We start from the raw sequence: 17,500 nt of genomic DNA on the forward strand, positions 1-17,500 counted from the left end.
ATGGAATTAGTCAACAAATTTTGCTCCTTGTGATTGGCCAACGCGTCACAAACTCTTGGAGACGCACTACTATGAATGGAGTACCAAAGTGAATACGTTACGCGCACAATTAGTGTGTAAAAGGCATTAGCGCGTGAACCAACACGCGCGCGTACTCCATTCGTTTGCACTGCACTTTCTGGTTCACAGTGACGTCACACTTCGGTACTCCATTGCCTGTATTGCCATGCTAAACCACCTTCCCTCAGTCCTAATATTTGCTTCTTTAATAATTTTGAAGTTGTTTTGGTCTGTTCTTTGAAGACCCCAATCCATGAAAATAATAGCAAACTGCATTTTCAGCTGCACCGTAGTATTTATTTTTAGATTTTTTTGTGCGTGCATTGGGGCTGAGGTAAAACAGCAACACGGATTTGTTCCGTAGCTGCATGTACTTGTCTTAAATGTGCACTTTAAACTTTGGACAACAAATCAGCAATTACGATAATGTAGAAAAGCACAAACTGGACTCAGTGTTACAACGACGCTAATAAAACTATTTATAATCTTGATATTGCTTGTATAAACCACCCAAAACTGAGTTAAGCAGAGAGTGCACATACCACGTGTGTGGTCTCCAGTTGGACTTTTTCAAACGACACTGTTTTAATTCGGGTAAAAGGAACGACAAGTATGCACATAATGCCAGCAACGTCTGAAAATAACTGTGAATCGGCATGGTTAAAATGCTACACATTAACAATAATTACCCATTTTTTAATACAGTCAAACTAAGGGAAATTATCTCGCCATCTAGCCTACAGTCAAGTGCACGGACACAGTGGATCTGCATGCGGTATATGCCCTGAACACACTACAGGACAGCCATAGAGAAAGGAAGACAACCAACTTTTGGCAAGATGAACTGCAACTCCTTTTACTTCGATTCTTCAAAGAACGAAATCTGTCTGGATAACTGTGGAGGAATGGAAAGCGCCTCTGACATTGTCAAAAGCACTGTCGTAGGAACGATGGCTCTGCTAATCATTGTGGGTAACATCTTTTGTGTTGTGGTACTGTGGAAAACCAAGGAAATCCATTTTATCTCTCGACTGTTTATGGCATCTCTCACCGCAACCGACTTGACTTTTGGTTTCTTAGTTGTTCTTCCAGTCGCGTTTTCGTCAGCATATAACAAGTGGCCTGTTAACCACGACTTCATGTGTCAATTTCATGAAGCGGCAACATCTATTCTAGGGGGTGCCTTAACTATGAGTTTACTGGGTATAAGTATTGACCGCTGGATTGCGGTCAGTAAACCACTCCGATATCCAACAATTGTGACTCAAAAGAGGGCTCTCATACTCATCACAGTTTTATGGATTTTACCGCTGTTATTTCGACTCATTAGCACGCCGGCTATTGGTGCCTATAAGTTGCAGTTCCAATCAGATAGTGACATGTGTTGGATGTGTACTAGACAGACAGGCCACACCGTATACACGGCAGGCGTGGGCCTTTTCATGTTAACCCCATTTGTAACGACACTCTTTATATACGCCCGACTTCTACGGATAGCTCGCCGACTCGCTCGGCGTATACAACCTAACAGCGTGCCCCGCAATATGGATGGCGAAGTGTTCAGCGCTCATGCAAAATCGGCAATAACATTCCTGTTAATTACTGCTACATTCGGCATTTGCTGGATGCCTTTCACCGGAGTCTGGTTATATCGGGAAATCACAGGAGAAAATACCCACAAGTACATCGTTATATTTGCTGAAATGACTGCGTTTTCTAGCAGTTGGCTAGACTGTTTAGTGTATTACTATCGAAGTAGAGCATTCAAGCAAACGGCGCGAACAATGATCCGTAAACTTTGTTGCAAGTTACGTCGGCAGAACACGGAGCAGCTTTCAACTATAAGAACTATTAATGTACGGGAAGCAAATGAGCTTGAGTGTTCAACAACCTCAGACTGGAAATAGACTAGTTTCACCATACTGAATGCGGCAAGAAATATAGTTAATTCTTCAAAATCTAGAGTAATGATATACAAAAATGAAACAGCATTGCCATGCTTTTACTATACCGACAAGCTACATGTACAGCTTGTCTGTATGGTAAATGCATTTTTATCAGATTAAGGATTTCACATCTGTTACTCTTTCAGAAATTGCCCTTTTGTAAATACCTTTGTTTATTCTTCTTAAAAGAACATTTTTTTCTCTTGTATATACAAGATTTATTTTCAGATTAAGGATTTCACATCTGTTACTTTCTCAGAAATTGCCATTTTGTGAACACCTTTGTTTATTCTTCTTAAAAGAACATTTTTTCTCTTGTATATACAAGATTTATTAGATTAAATTTCACATCTATTACTCTCTCACTGAAATTGCCCTTTTGTAAATACGTTTGTATATTCTTCTTAAATAACATTTTTTTATACAAGAACAAAAATGTTATTTAAGAAGAATAGACAGAGGTATACAATAGGGCAATTTCTGAGAGAGCAATAGACGTGAAATCCTTAATCTGATAAAACTGTCCGAATAAACTGTCGGTGAAAAACTGAGTATTTCGGTTACAAAAAGACAATTTAAGATAATATAATGGACGAGATGCAATAAATTTATCTATTAAATGTAAACGGATTTCAAGCTGGACTCAAAAACCATCTTTCCAAATAAACACTTCAAAGTACAAAGTAAAAGTCAAAAGCACCCTATTAAGAATGAAGAGGTACATGTACTCATAACTTGACACCTATGCGAGATGCTGATTATGAACGTGATTTTTTTATTTTATGAAAAAGATTGTACATAAATCATAAAAATCAGTTTACCAAAACGGTCAAACAGTTTCAGCCACTACATTTCACTGTTATGATTAGGAACAGTTACTAAACTGTTACGTAACTCGGGCGTTTTTACAAATTATGCCGTATACATTCTCAACTGGGAATGGCCTGGAATGATAATGTACTTTTCTCTGGCACTGTGTCTAAAAAACTTCTTAATTAATGTTAGGAATTCACACTTAACTTATTTTATTCGCAAGATGAAAATTAAAAAATATAGGATACATAACATATTCAAAGATATTTTCTGTATTGTCCTGGTACAAGCGCGCTAACCACGATATGTAAAGTCACTACAAGCATCGTCCATTACACTTGGGTCTTCATACAGAAGACACTCGTGCGAGCCCTCGCAGGGTGGGAAATCTTGCGGATCCACACACTGAGAGAAATCTCGCCGGTTCTCATCTTGTGAGTGATCTTCATTCAGCTGAAGAAATATAACATGAAGATAAAATTAATAAATTTGAATATGTTGGCAAGTAAAGCATTTTTGTCATTCATGTTCTCGTTGTCACTGTCATTGCAGTGATCAAACCATGACATGGCCGTTGCACAGTCACTTTAATACGGGACTTGATATTATCCAAACTTTCAAAATCAATGCACCAGACGGCTTTCGATTGGATATTGATCCAGACAAAATAACTGCAAAAGGAATGACACCGAATCACTATTCCCCAGCGAGTTCTTTTCCAAAGTGACATATTGATTTTGCAGATGGCACCGACCGCAACAGCCCTGTAGGAGGCATTTTTCTGCCCACTGAATCCCACAAAGGACAGGAGTTTGTTTCTTAGTAAGCCGGCGGCTGGTTGTTGTAATGAGCATGTCACGAACTTGCCAGAATCGGCCGATTGTTTCTCGTAAGGAAATCATGTCCCCTCTTGTTGTGAAGCAATGCGCCCCCACAGCTACTTGCCCTCCACGTGGAATTGGAGCATTTGCAAGCACAAAAATTTAGGATACATATAAAAGTGACAAATTGTTTGATGCTTTCAATTGGCCGCTTGTTTTTAGCATGAAATGTCTGTTATTAACAAAAGACAATTCTTTGCGGTGGTGCGTTGTATGGGGAGACTGATTTTTTCCAAAGATAAAACGTTAAAATCTCATCCGACCGACACTCAATCTAACATTTTTCTAAAATTAAAATCAAACTAGAAAAGAGGGGTTTCGTGTTTGAAAGGGAAAGTTGATGTAATAATTACAGCAAACGTGAAAACACGTATAATGTACAATGAAACTTTAACTACATACATTTTCTCGCTGTTCCTGCATCAAATCAAGTTACAAAAAAAAGTTTCCTTTCCAAGTTGTTATGCACTGTGAGCTGTATCTCAATATTTAAGCCGATTAAAATGTATACAGAAATGGATCCGTGATGTTTGTCGGGGAAAAGAGAGCAACTGAATAAAACGAATCAGTTATAATACTATTATTTATCATAATATTAGAAAAAAAGATATTTGTCAATTCTTTTTTTTATAAATGCGTCATGTAAAATTAAAAGAATTAAATTTGCCTTGTGGCAACTTCGCGTGTTTCTAATGCTTGACACTAACAGAAAGAGCAACGTGTCTTGCTGACGATCGTCTACAAAGCATATCATATTGCATGGTACAACACGGATACAATTTTGCATTTGGAGATGAAAAAAATCCCATATCCACGGTGTTTGTGTCTTTCAGTAGGAATTTGCAGTGTTTACACACAGGCCAACGACCTCGCATTATCAACGTCGAATTCTAAAAAAATATCTCATCGCTAATTTTTGATTTAACGCTTTATCCTCTTATACTTCGGCTTCAGTCTCTCAGGCCATTTCTATTAGATTAGAAACTCTACAGTGTTGTTTGTGTACTTCACTTTCCCTAAAACCTTTAGAGGTGTAATGGACCATAGCGTTGAGGAAGCCTACAGATTCATTGTCATCTTGATGTATTTCCCATGACAATTGTTTTCCCCACGAGTTTGACATCACTGAACGTGCGCGTACGAATCCATATGAATAAACGTCAATGGTTTATTTTTTTCCTAGGAGATCTTGTGTGGAGTTATGAGCGGGGAAATTTGATAATTTCTGCCAGTAAACAAATTTGTCTAGCTGAAAAAAATACCAATACATGTACACAATGAAACTCCTGGCAAAAGTTAAGTAAACAACTTTCAAAACAACTTAGAAACGTATGGAGGAGATGCTTCTTTACAAAATCCAAATATTACTCTTCTGATGCATAATTCGATAAAATATGAAAGTATTTATCTATAACAGTTAGGCTTATCCCTATTTTGTACAAAAAGGCACACGTAAAATGTTTGCTTCATGGAGTATAAAAGCTGTCTAAACCTCCATTGGCTTTATATTAACGAATAACATGCAGGGGAATGCATGTTTGATATAAATAACATCAGTCTATATATCAATAGATAACCGGTTTATCGTTCTGTCAAGAATCCCGCACAGTAGTACTCTCAGGATTGCTCTTAAAAAACAACCTCCGTGGTCGTCAAAGGTTGCAAATAGCAGAGTAATGGACAAATCGATGACAGGTACGAAAATGCACCTCGTGATTTAGAAGAATGATTGCGTTGTGCCAATGCGTCCGCATTCCACGCATTAGGTCTAAGTACTGTACCTTCGGCATATGTGGCAGCAGGGTTATACGACCCTGTCTGAATTCAGGGCTCAGACCACTCCATTAACAGATCCATACGTCTTAGTTTAGGGAGAGGCAAGTTTAAAAAAAAAAGAGTTTCCGTACATGACAGGAACTTTGAATATTTAGGTGTCCTGTTCAGTAGCAATGCCTCTGTTTTTACTTGAATGTGTACATGTTCACAATTCTGTAGTAAGTGAAGTACTTTACTTTTTAAGGTAAGATTTAACATGGATTTACAGAAAACGACATTCCGTTATGTCATCATTACCACTATCAATTTTTTCTGTCCATGTTTGATATATTTTTCATAAATTTGAATTTTCCACCCTAACAGCAGATCACAAAGGACTCATGCGAGTTAACACCTCAGCATTCACTGAAACATAGATTGATACCTTTTAGAATTATTAACGGATCATTGACCTTCATCGTCTTCCTATTTGCAGCCAGAGGGAAACTAAACTACTGGCGATTAATTCCACTCCTCGCCTGCCAGTCATTCAGCCAGTCGGAGTGATTTTTAATTTACAATTTAGCAGTTGTCACTCATGCTGCTGAGGCTCTCCATAGCTTCTTGCGAGCAGTAGTATATGAAAAAGTAAATGAAAAAGCTTCAGGTGATCGCCCCGAGGATCCGTTCTCAACATAGCCGTCGTTACTAGGATTCATAAAGGAAGAAGTTCTGAAATATATCGGCTATCTAAGGATTATCACAGGACGTGTGATAAAAACCCTCAAGATTAACCACGTGCCCCAAGGACTTGTCGCTCAAGATTTATTTACAAACGTCCATACGTCCTTATGATAATCATCTACACAATTCAAACAAAAAACCCGGATTCACTCGATTTTCTCAACACGCTGATGTTCTTCATAAGAACCATGTATAATCATTTTGGAAAAAGAGTTTTCCCCTTCGTGATCTATTCAAATTTTGACTTACATCTTGATTTTCAAAATACATGTCGTTTTCGTTCGAGTCCTGGAAGTCATCAGGTTCGTTCTCAAATCTCGAATATGGATGTGGAGAATCCTGCCAATCCGGTCTGCAACAGAACCACAAAATATACGAGAATGAAATATGTTAACTGTTTGTCAAACCAAGGCTAAACGCGACTAGCTCCGATTATTTTTACCTTCGTTGGAAATTAATGCCGTAGAAAAATTGGGTGTACAGTGTGGTTCTCAGATCTGATGATGCACACGATATGTTGGTCAGGTAGCCACCCATACCATGTGACCAACTGACAACATCACTGGGAAAAAATGCCACTGCATCCACAAAGAGATGGTCTCTTTTGCCAAACTCTTTCCCATTACCATTTGAATGCTATTGTTGATATTCACCATAATCAGGTGTTCCCAACTACAGACTCATCGATTGAGCTATCCATGCCTGTCTGGCAAATCGTCGATTCTGTCTTTTGGAGACGTTAATTAAATCAAAATCGCACAGGCGAAAATCAATGTAAACATATCTCATGCTGCATCTGAAAATAGCATGGGAGGTGGCTTTCGTCGTATTGATTACTTAAAAATATTATATCTGAATAACGCAGAGCAAGGCACCAAGGAATCTTTGGGTCAAGGAACCATATTTCAATTTAAAATTGACACTCAAAGAGACATCAGGTGGTTATTTTCGCTAAATACCTCATTCTGTTGTAGATGACAAGAACTGTGATGTAGGATACCAAGACAACAACAAAACCAATGGTGATCCACAAAGCAGCGTGGTTTATGACGCGTCTTGTTCTTAATGAAAGTTCATAGGCTGTCTCTTCATGAGTACTTTCCTCATCTCCACTATCACGGTCATCTGTATTAAGCAATATAAAAAATGCATGACGAGGGCAGTCAGACACTTTAATGTGTAACACAAAGATCGTGCCGGAGCGTGACTGGTTTAATGATACTAGGGAGCAGAATTACACAGCATAAAGCGCAGATACACGACATTGTATGGATCCACACAGGTCTACTATTTGCTAAAATCCTCAGAGGTTCAGCAAATAACAAATTATTATTCCAGTTCTAGATAACCCTTGAAAGGTAGGTAATACTAATTTGAAATAGCCATAACTTCGTGTTTTGTGTGCACATTGCCCTGCATATTCACTATGAGCTCATCCGAATCTTTCTTCTTTTCAGCACCTAGTCTAATCAATATCCTGAACAGACAGGATGCCACTCTAAATCATCTCCTGCTGTCGAGGCTTATATCAATGAGAATTCATCCGCACTTCACACCTGATCTAATGCAGAAAGCGAAGTGCAACAAACCTCCCCTTTACCATACTGTCGGGGCGTGTCAGCACCCCACAAGGACAAAACTACAGGTGTTGAGGGACGATGTTGCTGTGATAAAAACATACATAAGGTAAATCTACCCTTGAAATGTGACGTGTTGAGTACGGTAATATGTGTTTCACTAAATCCAATGTGAAAATTTATTTAAAAAATTTTCCTCTGTTGGCTTTTATGCGTCTATTTCTGTTATAATCTACAGTATAACCTATGAATTGAATTGCTTAGGTTCCTTTTTAAGTCTTAATTTTACGAAGCAAACTGACTTGGCGCCGTCAGAGACGGCGGCCTTTCAGCCGTTTGCTCTTAATCATATTTGATAACGAAAACTGACCAGAATGTGCAAATTCATTACATAGGTAATGGCAAGTATCAGATTTCCTGTCAAATGCAATTTCATTACAAAAACTTCATTTACTTCGCAACCACTCAGGACTTTAGCCATTTTCAGTATATTGTATCTTCCTTGTCGATCGCCAGGCCCGTGTACTCCGTATATCGTCTATTTTCCTGACCCGTTGCTAGAGATATTGAACGATTGACATAATTAAATTATCTCTTCCATTTTGTCCTCCCTAGAAGGAGAACATGATATATCTGTGGTAACATTAGCTGCAAAAGGGTCTTTGCTCGAGCGGCGAAGCCTATAGCATGTGGCGAAGAAAAGCTGACGATAGCGAGGAAGCGCACTAGTGTTTGTAAGATCGTCGAATGGAATGTGAGACGGAAGAGGAGAATCTCTATCACATGACAGGATAAATATCATGAGAAGGAAATTGCCGGGATACTGTAGCTGTTTCTCTAAGTGGCTGTTTTTCTTTAACGCGTTGGCGATTTTATCAGTTGCCGTCTCGGATAGGATGATGTAGTTTTAGTCTTGGCGCACGTGCGCACTTTGTGACTAAACTTTACCGTGACTTCCAGTTCACTACAAAAATGAAATAATTGATTTCGCACCAAAGTGTGTAATTTCAGATAGGTGGTTCAAAATGCCATTGTGGTCGTATGCCGTAGACTACTGCACGTAACTCTTAGCGCTTAAAAACGAACTGGTTTCATGTGTGAAGAAAAAGGAAGGAAGACACTGGGTTAATACTTTTGAAATTTCAGCATTTAACCATCGATATTAATACCAACCTCTGAGCAACGTCCCTGGACACTATTTACGGCGAATATCACCCGCAAAACAAGCGGTGCCGCCCCGTGAGGGACAAATTCAATCCACGTTGCTAAGTGTTTTCCCGCGTCATATGATAGGAATTCCATCAAAAAATGAAAGATTTCTCGTTTCGAGTGGGAAGAAATACAGCGAGTGCAAAACCAGTCGCTCGGTGAAAGCGCTTCAGGGTATCCAGCTCATAGTGGAAGAAAAAGGAGGACGATAGGTGAAAGATATGCCGAATAATATCGTGTATGACACCCAAGAAGCGGTATATCCTGCGGTACTATTGATGCTCAACACGGAAGGATGAATGGCGGATGCAAGTCTCTCGTTATGATTACAATTGCAAGATTAAAAATATGGGTGGTTTCCTCAAGTAGGCAGCAGCTGAACTGATTGTCTGTAGGCGCATGGGTCTGGTTTAATTACTACATAGTGATACACCAGGCGCGGCAGGCAGAATCTAAATAATCGTAGATACAGCAAAAAACTACGGCGTGATTAAGGGACGATATCAAGGCTTCGTATTAAACTCAGATTATGCTGATCGAGAAAAAGAAATAAAATGCTACGTGTTCTGTTGTGATATACACTAAATAAGTGGCCGTTAATTACTCGTAACTTATAAAATTAACCAGACAAAACTTAACAAACACTGATTTTTGCAACCACACAGCAGTGCATGTATGTGCATATAAGAACCGACCGTGATTTCAAATGCAGAAATCTTCTTCAGATATTTGCCTCAGGAATATCAGCGATCCTTTCTGGAGTGTCATCACAAACTAGACGAAGCACTGACAGGTACTTGACCACACATAAGTGTTTGTTGTTTTAGACTTACGGGCACCAGAATTGAAACTCCAAACGATTTCAGATGATATGGATTTGGCTGTTTTAAAATGTGAATTATCCTCTGTCTGGACAATAATAACTTTTCACAGTATTCGTCATCAATCGAAGCTTTTTCTTTTCATGTTTGTTGTCACCACAATTGAAGAAAAGCATGTTTTTTTTTCTCGCAGCCTGCAGTAACAGTCAATACTCAAAATAAGAAACAATTTAGGAATAGAAGATGAAATGGCATTAAGTGCAATAAAGACATTTGTAACCGGCAAAGAGTTTCTGACTGAAATGCAATACCTACTGCACTTGATCAAAGATATGAAAAAAAAAAGTTTAATGAATATGAACCTACCTGCTGTTGTGAGCTCTTCCGTTACCTTCTGTGTGCGTGACGTGCTTGTTGTGGCTTTTGCTAGACTCGTCAAGAAATCAGAACTTGTCGTCTTGGCCACTGGCAGAGCAGTTTCCAATTCGTAATTTTTAGAAGTTTTGGGTGAAGGATTACCCTTCCAAGTAGTGAGCGATGTTTTTGTCGAGGCTTCACTTACACGTAGTCCTTCAAGATGGTGTGGCGTCGTATCAGGCACAGATGAAGATGAGGTATCAACATTCAGGGTGACCGTCGTGGTATGTTGACTTGAGTATAAACGTTGCTTTGAAAATTGAGAATTTGGAGTAAGTATATCCTGAAGGTTTTTGTTAACAAAAATACTTGTGGTGCCAACACGTGTGTGTAATTTCTCTGGTTGGGACGTTGGTTTCTGCGATGTATCATCAATTGATGTTTTGGTAAATGATGCTGTAACAAGTGAAGCTTCCGTTGACGTTGATTTTGCTGAGTCTTGCAAACGCAAAGAAGACGTTGAAGGTTCAAAAGCAGGTGATTGAAATGGCGTTGCTGGATTTCTTTGGTGGTTTTCTGAAGTGCCACTTTCTTTATAATCTACAGTTTCATCTCGCTCACCGATATAGGCGACAGTGCGTTGCACAGTACTGATTCCAACTGTTGTATTTTCAGAAATCGTATCATTAAGCAAATCGACGTTTGTTTCCGTCAAAGTTGAGGGAACAGAGGTTTCATTTGATGTATTAGCCTGTGAAAGAATACTTTTGGCCCTGTATTTTGATGTTGCCGTGACGTCGACAAAGTCTGTGTAATTGGCAGAGGGCATTACCTCAGCTGCCGGGGACGCCAAATGACCTTCAGGAAAAGAGAAAGAAATCATTCAAGACTTATCAATGAACAGGGTGGGCCCCACAAACGCAACTCGCAACACTCCCATAATAATTGTCAAAATTATTGTTTTGGCATCAAATGAAAACTTTGGAAAGGTTACTCTTGGGTCACTTTTTTGGGGTGTATAATATTATGCACTCTATGGAAACCATTCAGTTATACGAAATTAGTTAAAAGTGCCTTTTCTTCAGTTCCAAAATTCAGTGTAGTGGTTAACACTTTCTTTGGTAACTTCGTCAACTGTATTTTCTTTTGAAAGACAGAAAAAACAGCGTTTTTCTGCGACGTTTACACGTGCACTTCATTTGTAAGGAATAAGTTTCATAACCACGGTACATAAAAACAAATGAGATGCAGATACATACGATTCGACCTTGGGAATTTCTTATTCCAAATGAATTTGAAATTGCTCGGATCAGGATAAGACCTTAGGGTATTTCCCCTAAATCTAATGGCTTTGCACCTGGCTCTGTGTCACGTGATATTTCCATAAGCGCCTTAAGTGATACTGGACTGCGTTTCGTGGAATGGAAATAAGTTAATTGGTAATATTACAGGAGAGATTAAATTCAAACAACACGGTCCTATAAACATGATACGTTTCTCATTTGAGTGAACATGCAGGGAGAATGTAAAATGCATAATTGTGCGCCGTATAAAAACCAATAAACACGTCCTTGCCTTAATTGTAAACATGTAACCATTTAAAATTAAACACCTTCTTGGAAATAAACGTGTTTGGGTGTTCAGAGAGTATTACCACATGATAAACGTGTTTTGTGTCTTGTTATTAACACCCAAATAAGCCATTGTGTCTAAATCTACCAACAGATCAACACGTATTAGTTTGAAAAATAAACACCACAACGTGTTTAGCTTTGGATTATTAACACCACAACACGTTCGCAAGGTGTTACCAGGAGGGAGTTCAAAAGGCATTAAAACATTAACACGTGTTTTTAAAGTGCGAGCGTCCTGAATCCTCTTCTTTTTCAGAACAAAAGTCAGACGTGCGTTTTTTTTTATTTCAGTTGATCTAATTTAATGAGAGATGTTGCCATCCGTACTGCATCTTCATTAGCATAAACACACGATAAAACGTAACAAAGCTAATGTGTTTGCCAGTTCATTATCTTTTAATAAAACAGTTTCATTAGTGGGCTTGAGTGTATTCATGCTTTGCTCACCTGTTTTTACACACAAAGGATCCAGCATCTGAGACATAATGCGCAACTAACGAGTTTGAAGGACGCCCCGCTCAATGTCGATTATTTACCGTGTAAATACCAATCATTGGGTGCATTAGACATGTATAGAGATGAAGTGTAAGCTTAGGTTGGGGGCAAGAACTAAGATGGATTCGGTATTAACTGGAATGATTGTTCAGTGAAATAAACAAATTGTACACGAATGAAAACACAGTTTGTAGACTTAAAATCCATATTTTCTGTTTACAACGAATTCAAACAAAAGAAGCATCTCAGGAATAGATTTTATGCATGGTTGAACATTTCGTGGTACCATTATCATTAGGACGTACAAAGCTTGGTTAATGGATTAGTCACGGCTGCTGATCCATAACTAACATAACTAAATCAGACGAAACATACCGCGCACCATCTATCTGATAAACAGAGCAGTGTCTATGCTGTATACTGTTCAGCAGGCAAAAGCAAAATTGTGCTCTTTACGGACACAATTAAGTCTTCTGAAAGACAGCATCCATTCTGAATTTGGAAGCCCCTGTGGAATTTGTGCATTTTAATGAGACAATAAAGTTTTATACGACAGAGCAGCCATTCTTAATTTGTAAGCGGGTTTTGCAGTTGTACTTCAGCCCATATTGATTGATCAGTGAAAGTACAATTTCCAATTTCCAGCTCGAGGAAGAATGAAGGAACACGATCTGCTATTGCATTAAAGGTAAAACGACCAGACAAGTGGTGAAACTTTCTTCTGTTAACCCTAACAGGATGTGATCCTCTGACGCTCGATGAAATAAGTAAGGAATGTATCATTACTGAATATATTATGGCTGTTGGATAAACGTCATCCATATAAAATAATACACGTAATGTATTAAGAGATTCTTATGCCTTTGTTTCACATCATGTTCTACCACTAAATGTTACAGGAAGTCTGCAAATTTAGCTTAATGTCGAATGATAGCGTGGAATGCTTCAAGGTTAGATAAAATGAAACCGCTACACGTCAAACCACTGACGCTTATTTATATTAACAGTTCAACATTGGGACGGGTTACACTTGCAAGAAAAATGTTGTTAAAAATTCGATCCAATCCATTTATACCGCTATTTTAAGGCAGATCACTAAATTTGGAACAACAGTGACAGGCCTCGCAAAGGCCACAACAGTTTTACCCTGTTACAGTGCAAGGATATAGCGGATCAAATTTCCATTTGGAAATTCAATTAAATTACACTTTGACGCATTATTCGGAAGAACAGCTACATGTATAAGGCACCACATTGCTCGTGATAGCTACACTTCGGAACAACGTGAAGCTAATACTAAACTAGGAAGACAACTACTGCTGAATGCTGAACCCGGACACAAGCTTTTACTTTATCATGAAGAATATTCAAGGCTGCATGGAAACTAAACAAAACTAATCCATTATTTTGCTTGGGTCATTGTTTTTCAGCCAAGACTCATTGTCTCACCTAATCACAATTTTACTTGAACCATTGCCCTTTTATAATAGACTTGCAATCTTCCACATCATGAATAAGCCGTGACTTCACTCCGTGTAACTACTGCCAATTCTTTGGATGAGGTGTTAAATCCACCTACCTGAGGATGCAAGCCGCAGATGGCTTCCAATGACAGACAGCCACAAGAACCAATGCATCGTCATCGTCATCATCATTACCACTGTCGTTCCCTTCCTCTCTAACCGGGTTCTGCTCTCATCATCCACCGTGAGCTAATGACACATTCTACCGTCTGCTGCAGTGATTTATACGACTGTTGAGTGTTGCATGGGAGTAAGACGCTAGCTGCGCAGACTATCGCCAATGATGTAGTGTATGCAGGGTAACGCATTAAAGCAGCGACGGGTGATATAATGGAGCAGCTTATACTGAAATGCCAAAAGAGGGAAAGCATGAAAACCAACAAGGAGGTAGTGACAAAGAATACACAGCATTGGAGGTTTTCAGAAACAATGACAAAGATGAGATCATACTGAAACTTGGCCACAGTGTGATAGCAGTCTGCAGAAATATTCATCAGAGCTTAAAGTGCTTTGGGGGAAACAGTTGTTACTTTACTGGTAGGCAGTTAATAAACTTAAAACAAACGCTATCTAATCGACTACACCTGAAAGAAATAAGATTGAGTAACATATGAAAAACATAATAAATCTCAGTGGAAAATTACAAAGAAGGGGAGGGGGACTGAAGCAACTGCAGTACCCTCACTTTCACAACATTTCTTCGTTATCTTCCTCTTTTCCAGGACAGCTTAACTTAAGGATACTTACACGGCCTTGAATTATTAAAAATTTATGGGGAGGGTTGCTGAAATGCAACCAATGTCCTTATTAATTGACGAGTGAACCTGTGATGTTCGTTGCTGATGAATTATTCAAACATTCATGTAGCTTTGGTGTCTGAAATCACCCTTTTGAATTATTTGTGATCCTCATGAATATAGCAAGTATCATTACTGTTAATGGTGTCGCTTTACTCCACTCGGGAATAATTTGACTCCTTACCCCGCTGAGAAAGGTGTAATGAGGGTCTTGAGGGAATATCCAGTCGTTTATGATGTATAGGGCCTGTGAAACTACTGCTAATTAAAATTTCCGTTTGGGGATTAAAGAGAAACAATTCATCCACTTCAACATAATAATGAGGAATATTTAACGTAAAGTGCAGCACTTGTTCATTTTTAGTCGAAGTCCTTGTGCCGAAAGGATACACTCACAGATAAGATACTTATCTGCTCTACGTATCCATTTGAGGGCACTATAACGTAAATGCGATACGTGTAACACTAACAGTTAACGTGTATTGGCAGTGTAGTTTTAGGGGCACAATTTCTTTCATAAGTGCATCTTCCAAAAACTCAGAAATACCTGTGCCCATCCACTATCCGAATTTCAATTTATGCCTGTATGATCACTACAACGAAGAAAGAAGAGAGAAATACAGAGTACCGGTATCTCAGTCTTGCCGTAAGACGAGATCAAATCACGACAAGCAAGTTCATAAATATCACCAGACGACATTTCAGCGTAACATTTCTATACGTTGAACTGCTGATCGTTGGACCCATTAGTTTATTGAATTGTAGAGATGCACAACGAATTCAATCAAATGCTTGGATGGCATTCCATTCCAAGTTTTAAGTACACTTAGGAGATCCCAAGGACTTCAGAGATTGATTTTGTCGGCACTTTCGAGATGCATTTCCATGAGCGGACCTAGACAGTCGAAACTGATCTGCGATCACATTCGGTGATTATGATCATAACAACAATAGGACTGCTAAATGCCTTCAAGTGGTTTCCATGGAAACTGTCGTTTATCGGATACCGGTACAATACCCCAGGGGTTTTAACCAAATATGATGAAAGACTTTGGATGACATTTGGTGGTCTCAGAGTAAAGCTCATCCAGTCATAAACACCCTTATCGGATTGACGTCCTTCAGCTTATATTTTTACTTGGTTCCTTTTTTTACTGGTATACACTAACACTTATCCAATACGAAAGGTTTAGTTAAATTAATCAAATCAAAACCTACCTATCTATTTTCAACATGCTGGACATTCAGTGTTAATTCTCTTTGGGATGATGAAGCCTAGGGTCGTAAATCGTACGCAGGTACAGCGTACAACGTATTATCAAATACACCACTCCCACTCTCAAAAAAATCAATGCAATATGGCGTCGTACAGTAATGATTATTTCTGCATATCTGGTAGTTTAGTACATTTATATTTTTTCATCAATTTGATCATTTTACCAATTTCCCACAAATTTGAAGGGCACTGACTTCTGGCTAAACAGCGGTAAATTGCGTGGCGAATTTAGAATGCAAAATTATCAACGACGGCGCTATTCCTCAGCATTTGATTAATTCATGAGATTATTTTACCGTCGACCCAAACTGCCGAGTCCTGACTGGAATACCTGATTACGATCCTGGCTTATCTGAAGATTTGGAGCCGAAAACTGAGGAGTGCAGCTGGACCAGAATTTGCCTTCTCAAAAGGTCCCTTGGCCAAGAATTCCAATCACTTAGCGAAGTCGGGGTAGCCTCCTGGGATAATGCAATCAAATTAATGTTTCTTGTGTTCACAATATAGCTTTTACACTGTAAGATTCCAGTGAGAACACAAGCTCTGCGCAACGCGGAAAGCCGTGGCTTTTGAATGCAATCTTCACGATGACACTGCAAACTAAACATTTCAAATTAATCATCCTATCTAAACGTTTATTGAACTAATGCATTAGTCGGCAAAATGATAAAATTTTGAATTTCAATTATTCGCAAAGCAATTAATCAGATGATGCTGTGGTAAAGCAATAGACCCCTTACAATTGGTACTTGGTAATACATGTAGTTCATGGACAAGAAACCATTAAAAAAGACGTGAAGTGAAATCCCTATATTAAATTATTGTGGTCAATCACCTCGAATTCAACATTATTCAATAACACAGACTGTCAATGCATAATTCTTTTATGAGCACTCAAACAACAAGTTGATTAAAACTACAAGACATCTTTTGTTGTAATTGAGGATGAAGAACAAATATTGCTTCTGAGAAACGTTACATTTAAACGTCGGGTCCTGTACATTTAACTTTTAAAACAAATATTGTACTGCAATCTAGCGAGGCAAAGTTATCCACACATTTCATATTATTTGTTCTTTTAAACGCAGTATTTCCGTATTTAAAAACTCTCATTGAAACATTTCAAAAAGTTTTTTCATAATGTCAACACGTTTCGTTTAGTGAGCAAATTTCTTGACACTTCATATCAGATACAAATACGTCCAGAATGAACTGATCATTTGATGGGCTCTGTAGAATTACTAACATAATTATTAACTTCTAACGTAGTTGGCAATTTTCCCTAAACGTAAACAAAGAAACTCTAATTTCATACATTCAGTTAGTAAACTTGAAGCTTTTAGATTGAGTACTTTGACACTGCATCTTCATTTGACCTGCGTCTTAAAAAGTACATCTCCTGTCGGGAAACAGGTTATTCAATTACTGTTTCGGTTTGCCTTCAACAGCCCTCCAATTCAAACGCAAATCATTGTCCAGTTTGTGTTTAGACACCTGCTCCCCACCAGCAGGATTATGTGATTCTAGTCTCTGTAAATACTGCAAATTGTTTCTTTTGCTTGAGCCACCTGTGCCAAGTTGGGACGCCCTGAACGCACTTGTAGCCGCAGAG

The 17,500-nt window shown here is 38.6% G+C and overlaps 2 protein-coding genes across 7 annotated transcripts in view; one reads left to right on the plus strand and one right to left on the minus strand.

The window, feature by feature from the left end:
* Positions 1-620: 620 nt before the first annotated feature.
* LOC110978985 (uncharacterized) overlaps positions 621-17,500 on the minus strand; it is a 29,322-nt gene continuing 12,442 nt past the window's right edge. For 5 of the 6 annotated variants that reach the window (XM_087147568.1, XM_022234409.2, XM_022234408.2 and 2 more), the window contains exons 3-7: positions 13,872-14,160; positions 10,173-11,021; positions 7,159-7,324; positions 6,449-6,551; positions 621-3,272 (exon numbers count right to left, since the gene is read on the minus strand). In XM_087147568.1, the coding sequence (XP_087003694.1) occupies positions 3,114-3,272; positions 6,449-6,551; positions 7,159-7,324; positions 10,173-11,021; positions 13,872-13,947 (1,353 nt within the window). In that variant the 5' untranslated portion in view covers positions 13,948-14,160 and the 3' untranslated portion in view covers positions 621-3,113. Of the gene's footprint in view, positions 3,273-3,310; positions 6,164-6,448; positions 6,552-7,158; positions 7,325-10,172; positions 11,022-13,871; positions 14,161-17,500 lie in introns of those variants that run through there. The other variant, XM_022234410.2, reaches the window with a different exon arrangement.
* On the plus strand, positions 900-1,967 carry LOC110978986 (QRFP-like peptide receptor). The gene has a single exon (XM_022234411.2). The coding sequence runs from the start codon at positions 900-902 to the stop codon at positions 1,965-1,967; it is 1,068 nt and encodes a 355-aa protein (XP_022090103.2).

This window comes from Acanthaster planci, linkage group LG16 (assembly GCF_054643075.1).
Source record: "Acanthaster planci isolate LZ-2023a linkage group LG16, COTS_SCS, whole genome shotgun sequence".
NCBI lineage: Eukaryota > Metazoa > Echinodermata > Asteroidea > Valvatida > Acanthasteridae > Acanthaster > Acanthaster planci.

Excerpts from the sequence above, each read along its gene's own strand:
- LOC110978986 (XM_022234411.2), top strand. The coding sequence starts at position 900 with ATGAACTGCAACTCCTTTTACTTCGATTCTTCAAAGAACGAAATCTGT.